We start from the raw sequence: 11069 nt of genomic DNA, 5'->3' as shown, positions 1-11069 counted from the left end.
AATAATCTAAGGAAAAGAACAAAATAAAAAAGGCTAATGAGAAGCTGGAAAGATTGCCCAGTTGTTAAGAACACTGGCTGCTCTTCCAAAGGATATGAATTTGATTCCAAGCAACACGCAAGGAGGCTTACAACCATTTATAGCTCAAAGCCTAGGAGATTTGATGCTGTCCTCTTGCCTCTGGGGCACCAAGCATGTACATGGAACAGATGTGCATGCAGGCAAAACACCCACACGAGTAAATATAGTAATGAAGGGAGGAAGGTAGGAAGGCAGAGAGGGAGGGAAAGAAAGGAAGGAGGAAAGAAAGAAAGAATAGAGGAGGCTAGAAACCATACACTCAAGTATACACTTGGTATACAAGCATGATAATCTGGGTTTGGTTATTAGCAACAACATTAAAATAAAAGTCAGGCAGGCCTTGCACACCTGTAATCTCAACCTGTCTCAAATGAATAAGGCAGAAAGTGATAGACCAGAGCCTCCATCATCATCTGACCTCCTCACAAGCACAGGCACATGCATCCTCATACACATGAGCATACACACAAAAAATTCTATGCTCAAAATTTAAAGTTAAATGAAATCTGAGAAAAAGAATTGGCTTGCATGCAAGTGGGAATAGCTGAAATGTTATGACTTAACAGAATTTAAAACGCTCTGTTAAAATTGCACCTTGTAGTATAGGCTTATCAACCCAGCTACACAGAGGATTAGGAAGGTAAATCAAAAGTACAAGGCCAACCTGAATTACATAGTAGGCTCAACACCAGACTAGACAACTCAATGAGACCCTGACTGGGTACATAGCTTTATGGTATAGTACTTTCCTTAGCAATGAAACACTTATCACACACAAAGTCTTACGTTCAATCCTTAGTACTACATACACACACACACACACACACACACACACACATACATAAAGGTCTGTTAGAGTGATAAACAAAACCTTGATATCCTTATGAAAAATGAAATAAAGTGTAAAATCATCAGAAGTGGTTAATCTGCAACCAAAACCTTTCCTCAGAAAACTGAAGGGGAAACTGAATTGCTCCCAGTCATGTCTTTGCTGACCTTGTACTTGAATCTGAATATGGGATTTCCCTAAATGCTAAGCTCCTAACACCTTAACGTTTTTTCAATGCTGGGAACTGAACCCTTTGACCACATGCAAAGAAAGTACTATGTCATTTAGCCATATCCCCCCTGCCTCACTTGTTATTCTTATTCTGGCTCTGCTGTGTACCTTCATACCCATTCTGCTTCAGTGGGTGGAAATCTACAAAAAAAAAAAAAAAGGAACAAATTTGGAAGCATCAAGGGCTAGTTTTCCATTGGTATCTGGCGTAAGACTCTAAGGAAAAGTCTGCCATAACTTCTGTTAAAGACAGACCAATGTTTTAAGAACAAGGGTGTGAGAGCCCTGGTAGTTCACCACTTGCAGAGATTCCCCCGAGTTGGCTGCCACAACTCCGCACATCTCCAGCTTGCACACTTCTTTTTCATCCCAGTTTGTTTGATGATAAAATATACAAAGCCTATTAAACAGGACATTTCATATTTGTGAAAAAATAATGTGTCTTTAAAAGAAAAAATTGGTAATTTTATTTTTTTCCTCCAAAAATAAAGAACTCAAACATTATCCCTTCATATATAAAGCAATAAAATAAATAAGTCAACACAAATATATCCACAGATAGTTAGCAATTAGTAAATAAAGATTTATGTTTGTCTACCTTCTCCGGCAAAGAGAACAGCAATACATAGGAAGAAATCCCAGGATTATCATGCTGATCACAGAGAACCCAAATACCCGGAGCATCTGTGTAGGCTCTGTTGGTTTAATTACGTCTTGTTAGTTTTATAGCAAGAAAAGCAAACCCAAACTATTTTATAAAGTATTTATAAAAAAAAAAAAGATCAGATAATGAAGTAAAGTGAATAGTGAACCTCCCTGTTATGCTTCAGGTCAGAGTTCTTGAAATGCAACTAAAAGCTACTTTCAAAATGCTCCCCCCCCTCAACAATGCCTTAACAGAATAATCAGGCTGTTTTCATTGGCAGATTATGTTTCATAATATTGGATTCTTAGTATGGCCCTAAGTGTACTTGCTCTATGGCTATATGTTCTACCTCCTAGAGCATCTGAAGAACAAATCAATCTATGAATAGTTAACCTGGTAAAGAAATGGCTTCTGAGGCTGGAGAGATGGCTTAGAGATTAAGAGCACTGACTGGTCTTCCAGAGGACCTGAGTTCGATTCCCAGCAACAACATGGTGGCTCACAACCATCTATAATGAGATCTGGTGCCCTCTTCTGACCTGCAGGGATACATGCAGGCAGAACACTGTATACATAATTAAATAAGTCTTTAAAAAGAAAAGAAATGGCTTCTTCAGTGTTTACTTCCAAATTATAAAGCACTTAATTAAACACAGAATCAAAATTTTGCAGGTAAAGAAGCATATTTAGCCTCATATACACTGGGAAATGCATTCTAATGTGATTGGGGAACTGTAAGTCATGGTTTAATTTTTTCCATTAAAAGAACCAAATGTTTCTTTACACATAATAGAAACAGTAAACTGATGAATAAATTCTAAATACAACATGACAGCATTAAAACTTCAATACTATATTCACGATCATGCTTTAGTTTTCATCATTAATACTAGATGTACAACAAAGAGCTCGAAATTGAATAAGGACTATATATAGACCTAAGATATTGTTCTGCATGGATCCTGTTATTTCTTAGTGCTCTATCACACCCAATACACTTATCATGGGACCAACAGATAATATGCCCCCAGCAGTAAATAAGGAAGAAGAAAAATACAGATGTGTTATTTCTTTAACTTCAGAAAAAAAAATCTTAAGAGGATAACTTTGCTTTGGATTATTCTAAAAGAAACAGAACAAAGAAAAGCTAATAAAGACAGCTAACAGGAAACATTCACATCTACTTCTGCATGCTAAGCTGTCGAAGACAAGACAAATGAGAAGAATTCGGTACAAGAGAAACTCAGAATAAAAAGTTAAGTTAAGCTGTTCCTAAGTGGTGTTATTAGGACTGAGCAGAATATGATACCAGAGAGAGGGCCTCGTATGTAGCCTTAGAAGCCCCAAAGTTGGTAGAGTGCTTGTTTAGTATGCATGAAGCCCTATGTTTGAACTTCAGCACCACATAAACTAGGCATGGTAGTGCAAGCCTATAAGCTTACTGAAAACTCGAGGTCCTCACCTGCTATAGAGAAATTTCAAGGCCAGACTAAAACATAGGGGACTCCTGTCTCAGAAAAAATAGTCCAATTTCTTTCTGATTTTCACCTAGCTTCTTATCTCCTCCTCTTCTCTCCCCCAGATGAAAAGTCAGAGAAATTCAAATTTATTCACCCAAGACAGGTCACAGAAAGGAGAAGTTTTTTTTCCCCCAAATCAGTCATAAGCTCAAAACAGTTACTCTGATTTCCCCCTGCCTTTCATTCTTGGAGATAAAGATGTTGTGACCAGATAGTTGCTGTGCCACATGACTATAATCTGAACATCTGAAGTTCTGAGATAGGAAAATCCGAAGTTCTAGGTCATTCTCAACTATATGGCAAACTTAAGGCAAATTTGAGCTTCCTGAGACCCCATTTCAAACAAAAAATCTGAAGCAAACAAAAGTGGGAGAAGGGAAGAAGAAGAAGAGTAGAAAAAGGAAGCTATCCCTGATTTAGCAGGTCACAGGATTTCTAGTTCCATAGGGCCCTAAAGCAGATACCTGGGAGGAAGGATACAGGGAGGGCATTAAGAATCTGGACAGACCTTCTCAGACTTCCCCATTTAAATCACACTTTGTGTCCAATCATTTCAACATGTGGCTGTGCTCCATGGATCAAACTGTATTAAATGTTACTTTCTATCACCAACTCTTAATTCAGAAGCCTCAGTGTCACAGAAAACTATGATTAAATAAATTTGTGATTTTTTTCCTGGTACTCTCACTTTTGGAATAGGGCTATCATCTAAGACACTTCACAATGAGTGAGAAGGAATTACTCCCTGTGATAGTGAACGTTGATTGGCAATTGACTTCTAATTCAGAAAAGCCTAGAAGATTTAATGAAGCACACTTCTGAATGTATCTGTAAGAAAATCTCGAAACACTGTAGATTGTGAAGGCTCTCCTGTAATTAACGAATAGTTTAATCACTTTAGAGATTTATTGTTTACTAATGACATTGGGTGGCAGTGAAAAGTAGAGGTAGGGCCCAAGTAGCGCAAGTAGATCATGCTATGTGTATTCTCCATCTCTGATTCCTAGTTGGTTATAAAATGGCTCACTCTCTTCCCTTCTTGACATGTTCTAACTACCATGATATTCTGCTGAAATACATGGAGCCAAGGTGCCGTGAACTGAAGCCGCTGAAAGAGGGAGTGAAATGAAGCCTTTTACAAGTTGTTTTTGGTAGGATCTGTGTCATAGCAGCAAGAAAGGAAACTACTATGCCCTTTTTACACCTTTCTGGTACCTTCTTTCAGGCAGAGAATCATACCTCATACAGCAGCTTAGAAGCTTTGAAAGAAAAGGGAGAGTGACTGAATCAACTGAGCAGCTTAGACTAATTCTGGATGTTAGTTATCGTCGAAGAACTAACTAAACACAAACTGCTAGGGAACTATCTCAGAATTTCTAATGATACCATTGGTCTTGGTTTGGGAATTCTTTGGAAATGTTGAGCTGAAAAATCTAAAAAACCTTGCAATCCATTTATTTAAATGTTTTTCTATTTTTGTTTTTTAGTATTTAAAGCAAATAAATAAGATCTGATCTACTTACTATCTCTTAGTGGGGCATAGCACCTCATTTTGGTCCCAGATGATGAAAAACAGCACTTGGATTTTAAACATTCAGTCTTGCTGAGATATGATTGCTTATTACAAGCCATTACCTCCTGATTCTCCCTTATCATGCATGCTTCCAAAGATAGGAATCCAAGAAAGAATAGTTAGCATGATTAAAAAGCATTTTCATAATCAAATGAATACAAAGGAAGAGAAAAAGAAAAACATTTAACACAGTACATTCAAAAATACAAACAATGATAAATGCTAAAGTCAAAATGAAAGAAAATAAAAGTTTAAATTACCAGCTATTTAACAATTCACTCAATAATTTATGGGGCACAGTGTCCTTGCCGTAAATATATATGTGTATATGTACATAGTGTGTGCAATGTCTATTCTGAAGTAACAGCATATACACTACCTTAAACATTTCTATTGCTTTATGTTGGAAACACTCAAAATTATTTCAGTTAGGTTACTTCATAATTATTGTTTTCAAAAAAAGACAGTATGTAAAAGTGATAAATGTTAATACTCTGTTTTCAAAGATTGTAATAGGAGGCCGCTTGTTCGTTCCCAGCTGCCCAGACTTGAAATAATCACACAGAGACTATATTATTTAAATCACAGTAGATCAATCTTGGTCTTTCTTTTAAAAAGGAAAGCAGGACAGGGATTGTGCCTTAGTTGATGAAGTGCTTGCCTGATGTACATGCTACCCTGAGTTGGATCCCCTGTACCTCATAAACCAGGTTTGGCAGCATGTGACTATAAATCTAGAATTTGGGAGATGGAAGCAGAAGGAATAGAAGTTTAATGTCATTCTCGGCCACATAAAGAATGTGAGAATAACCCTTGGCCATGTCAGTCCCTGTCACAAATAATAAAAGGAAGGAATGGAAGGAAGAAGGAGGAAGAGGAAGAAGGGAGAATAAACAATTTGATTTGAGAAAAAAGTTTTACACAATTTATTTTAATTCAATTTCTTATGTTAAGAAAAAAAAAAAACCTGAGTTCAATTCCCAACAACTACATGGTGGCTCAAAACCATCTGTAATGAGGTCTGGTGCTCTCTTCTGGCCTGCAGACATACACACAGACAGAATATTGTATACATAACAAATAAAAAAGAAAAAAAACTAAAATTAAATAAATAAATATCATTTGGACCATTTTAAAGGCCACTTCACTCTTTGTATTACTGTAATCATCCTAGACAAGTAGGCAAGTGTTTGACAGTTGATTTCTGTTTTCAAAGCTCTATAGCTTAAACTGTCATTTCCTGTTACTGTATTTAATAAGCCCTTCTTTTAGTCTATCCAACATAACTCTTTCCCAGATTTATTTTCTTGTTCATTCAACTTGACTATGGCAGTAGCTTTAACTGATTTTCCTATTCTCATAGGTAGCAGGTGTTACAATAGCTATTTTATACTTGATGAAATCACTAGAGAAGCATAGATTTTTCCACAGGAGATTTGAATGCTGTGATCTGGAATTAAGCAATGGATTCAATTTTGTGTTTAGATAAGTATATCAGGTTTTCTTAGAATAAATTCTACATAGTTTTTAGCAAAATCTTTATCATGGCAATTTATAAGAAACTTCACTTTGAAAGGGTTTGTACATACTGTAGAAAATAAAATATGTTTATTTGTAGCTAATAATTCTCAAGGGTCATCATGTACTTGATAAAAAATACCATATACAGATCACAAAATTATGTGACTTGAAACCTGGATGTTTTATCATTATCACAGATGGGAAAACATCTGGTATATTCCATAGCAACAGAGCCACTGATAATGCCACAAAAGACATCAATTTCACAATACTGGGTCAGTGACTAAACTAGGCCATGCCACTCAGGTAAATTATAAAAGCTTTAGGTATTTCTAAAGGAAAAGTACTTTATGAAAAAATACAAACGTAAGCCTTAATCTGTCCTTTTTGCTTGCAATTATTGTCCCAGTTTATCCTCACAACTCCTGTGGTATGTATCTTCATTGTAACAAGATATCCAGAGAGATTGTCTTGCTTAAGGCAAAGGGTAGAGTCAGGGCTCAAACACAGGTCTGTTCCACTGCAATGTTGAAAACAGTCTGTTTCTGAAGTGCTTAACTACTCTTTTTAAAACAAGGACATTAAGTAAAAAAATAAATACATAAATAGACAACTTACTTGTTGGAAAGAAAAATTTCAACAGAATTTCCCAGTTGGATCGAACTTTTAGAGTTCCATTGTGCCGTGGCAATTTCTCAGTTAAAGACACAGAATCTGAGAAATGTATAGAAGTGAAATTATTAATCCCAGTATATATAAACATTTGTCATTTTCAATGAAACTTTAATAGTAACTAACCGTGCTTAAACTAGATATGGAAATATAACAGATGTTGCATGTTAATCTTGTAACAGTGTTAATAGCATTAATAATCAGATTGTGATTCTGTCACAAAACTGAAAAAGTATTCAAATTAACAAATATTTAACATACAGACTCACACATTCCACTGGTCTTCTGGACAATGATTTAAATAACAAATTTGCTTAACAAAGAGCTTAGTGTTTAAAGGTTTATCAATGGAAAACCCAAGAAAAAAAAAGAAAAATCAGAAGCAGTATGTATTCCAACTATATCATAACCTAGCTAATAAAGTCTTGACAAGTATGCTGATGTCCTCACATGAGGGTACAGAAAGTATTTCTTAGCCCTCTTTCATTCTATTACAGATAAGCCAATTTACTTTCATTTGCATAATTCTCTCCCATGTAAGATAAAGAAAAATATTCAATAGTCTCTTTATGCCTTAAAACTTTTTTATATGGCTGAATTATTATCTAGGAAAACATTTATGTTGTTCTTAATTCATTTTTATTTTAAAGAATATTACAATGATTATCACCTGCTTGGAATATTAGTATTAGAGCTATATATTTGCTAACATTTAAAAATATTCTTGTTAAATTCTTATTTTGTTGGTGTTGCTTGTTCTGTTTGGAGATTTTGTATTTTATTCTTGATGCTCCAAATTATTCTCAGGACCTCGCAGACTGGATCACTGGGCTATGATTTTCCAGTGGAACCCTGAAGCATACTAATAATAGTACAGCTAAATGCCACTTTTTTGTACCCTCATACCCTTTCTTATCATTAGTCTATTGGGTAGCCAAAATAAAATAATCTTATCTGGTCCTAGCAAGATGGGCTACTGGTATTGGTAAAAGCACTTGCAAATCAGGCCTGAGAACCTGAGTTTGATTCTTGGAAGGTAAGGTTATAAAGGCAGGAAGAGAACTGACTTGACTCTGGAGTTCCCCTCTGACTTCCATATGCACACCGTGGTATGCACAAACATTCACTCACATACACAATACACTCCCAATAAGAACAACAACAGGGGCTGGTTGAGACGCTCAGGAATAAGAGCACAGTTTGCTCTTTCAAAGGGCCAGAGTTAAGTTCCCTGGATCCATCTTGGGAAGTTCACATCTGCCTATTAACTCTAGCTCCACGGTATCTGGTATCTGATATTCTTCTCTGGCTTCTAAAGATGACTTGACACAAACAGTGCAAATATACAGACGCACACACAAATAAAAATTAAAGTTTTTAAAACCTTTTGAGATTAAAACTGATTAGCTGCATGCAAAAGGTAAAATAAGTTAACTCCTCATACATACTATATATAAAAATTAACACAAATGGGTCAACAATTCAAATCTGAGAGGTAAAATTTTAAAATTCTTAGAAGAAAACAGAAATAATTTTGCATGACCTCGGATTTGGCAATGGTTACTTCGATATGACACTGAAGGACCAAAGAAAGAAAAAAACATAATTTGTAGTTCATAGAAATGAAAATCTTTTGTTCATCAAAGAACATTATGTTGGACATGGTGTCCCATGCCTGTAAAGCCCAGCATGAGGCAAAGGCAGAAGGATTTTGACAAGTGTCAGAATAACCTGGGCTAACCAGACCTGGGCTAGGTTGCAAGGCAATTTTAAACAAAGACATTATGGAAATTATGAAGAAAGTAAAAAGACAATCTATAGAACTGGAGGAAATATTTGCAAATGGTATTCTTGGATAATGATCCTATGTATAAAATACAAAAAGAAAATCTAAAAATGCATTAAAATTTTAAAACACATTTAAAATGAACAGTTTTTTAAAAGAACATTTTCCCAAAGTTAAACAAATGTTAACAAACACATGAAAAGGTGTTCAACATCACTAGTCATTGAAGAAATGCAAATCAACATCAAAACAAGGTATTACTTTATAGCTATCAGGATGCTGTCATCACAAAGAGAGAGGAACAGCAAATGTTTTCACTGCTGCTAGGAGCATAAATGAGTCAGTCATAAAATCTGCCTATGGCTTCCTCAAAAAATTCAGTATGTAGTTCCTACATGATCCCTAAATTCTACTCTTAATATATCCACACAATAATTTATATACAAATGCTCATAAAAGAATTATTAATAACAGAAAGGTAAGAAACAACACAAATTTAGTACATTTGATAAATAAATATATATACATATATAAAATGTGTATATATATGTATAAAATCCATATAATGAAATATTATTTAGCCCTAAAAAAGGACAGGGGTTTTATAAAAGAAAGTGTGTGAGGTGAATGGTTATTGAGGAAGACTGAAACACATTTCAATCATTGGTATACTTTTTTTTTGATTTTTCGAGACAAGGTTTCTCCGTAGCTTTTGGTTCCTGTCCTGGAACTAGCTCTTGTAGACCAGGCTGGCTTCGAACTCACAGAGATCCACCTGCCTCTGCCTCCCGAGTGCTGGGATTAAAGGCGTATACTTTTTTAATCCCTTCAGTTCCCATCCGGCACCCTTAATCATGCCTCAACCTTCAGCCCTGGCCTCTCCCTTGGTCCTGCTCACCCCACACCACAACCTGCCTTACCCTCTCAAAAACTCCCTCGCACATTTCAATACTGGACTCAAGCCCTCAATCACCTCACACATTTTAATTACCTCCATCCTGCCTCACCCCCAAATCTCACTACAGCACTCCAGTCCAATCTTACATATCCCTGCAATCACTGTCCCCCACCTCAACCCCATTCCCTCCTCATCCCCTCAATTCCTGCCTCACTAACTATTGGGCCCCTATTAATTCGCCTGGCCCTCTGTCTCACTCTGATTCTTTTAACCCCATTACTCCTGCCGAGTAGCACCCCAATCACCCCCCCACTTTTGCCTCACTCCCTTCCTGGGCACCACTCATCACTCTGCCCCTTGGAATCACTTTCCCCACACTTCCCAAGCTCCTGTTATACCTTATCTAGCCTAGAATCAACACTCACCAGTATTCACAAAATAGCACAGGATCACCAGCATCCAGAGTAGAAACAGAAACAGGCCCAAGTGCCTCTGGGCCCACATATTTTGCAGACACTGACTTACTGCAGCCCAGAAACCAAACTGAGGGCGGGCAGCCATACTGATCCCCTGCCCAGAACTCAGAGTCCCCGAAAACATTCTGAGAGCAGGATTCTTGCCTCTGTACCCGCTATCAGCTACCATCTTGAACTATGCTACTCACAAAGCCTGGCTCTTGGATCTATTCCTCCCCTGCTTTGATCTGAGATCTGAAGACAAGGTTCAGAACTCTGACCTAGCTGAGGCAATGCCTCACAGTTTCTGGACCTCCCAGAACATCACCCCTTACCTCTCCTAGTACTTGAAACTCTCATGGAACTTGGAGCTCTCGTGACAATTGCAACAATAGCAGGTCTCGCGAGATCTGTGGCTCATTCCTTCCCAGTGACGTTTTCTGTAACCTTGCACAAACCTACTCATTTTTAACCCGTTGGATGGATGGTGTTTAAACTTCTATTCCACTTATGTACAGCATACATGTATATAAATGTTTGCTGAGTAAGTGAAGGAGTTTTGTAGCCTATACACCAGTAGCATTGCTATTTATTGTATATCAAAAATAACTGAAATTCGGATTTCCAATCAGGCTTCTAATTCCTCATAATTTAGTTCCTAATTGCACTGTAGTTGTTATAGTCACTATAGTCACGTGTAGTGGCCATTAGCCAAAAGCTGATCTTTAAACATAAATTTTAACTATTTAAAATTCAATGAAACTAAGGAATCAATTTTTCAATCAGTTGTCACACCTTGGTGTCTGGAGTCAATATGGCAGTTAGTCAGCAATTATATAGCAGAACCTTATAAGTAG

General features: G+C 36.7%; 1 protein-coding gene across 1 annotated transcript; it reads right to left on the bottom strand.

Annotated features, from left to right (window-relative positions):
* Nucleotides 1-1735: 1735 nt before the first annotated feature.
* On the bottom strand, nucleotides 1736-10474 carry Fmr1nb (FMR1 neighbor; the record flags this gene model as incomplete). The annotated part of the gene is given in 5 exon segments (XM_075958566.1): nucleotides 1736-1836; nucleotides 4831-4968; nucleotides 5692-5709; nucleotides 7020-7115; nucleotides 10183-10474. Coding segments are annotated over 5 exon segments (645 nt in total), but the record flags the coding sequence as incomplete, so codon positions are not given.
* Between the last annotated feature and the right edge of the window lie 595 nt (nucleotides 10475-11069).

This window comes from Microtus pennsylvanicus, chromosome X, assembly GCF_037038515.1.
Source record: "Microtus pennsylvanicus isolate mMicPen1 chromosome X, mMicPen1.hap1, whole genome shotgun sequence".
Lineage (NCBI taxonomy): Eukaryota > Metazoa > Chordata > Mammalia > Rodentia > Cricetidae > Microtus > Microtus pennsylvanicus.
The sequence above is the reverse complement of the archived record's forward strand: the minus strand, read 5'-3'. Positions and strand labels throughout refer to the sequence as shown.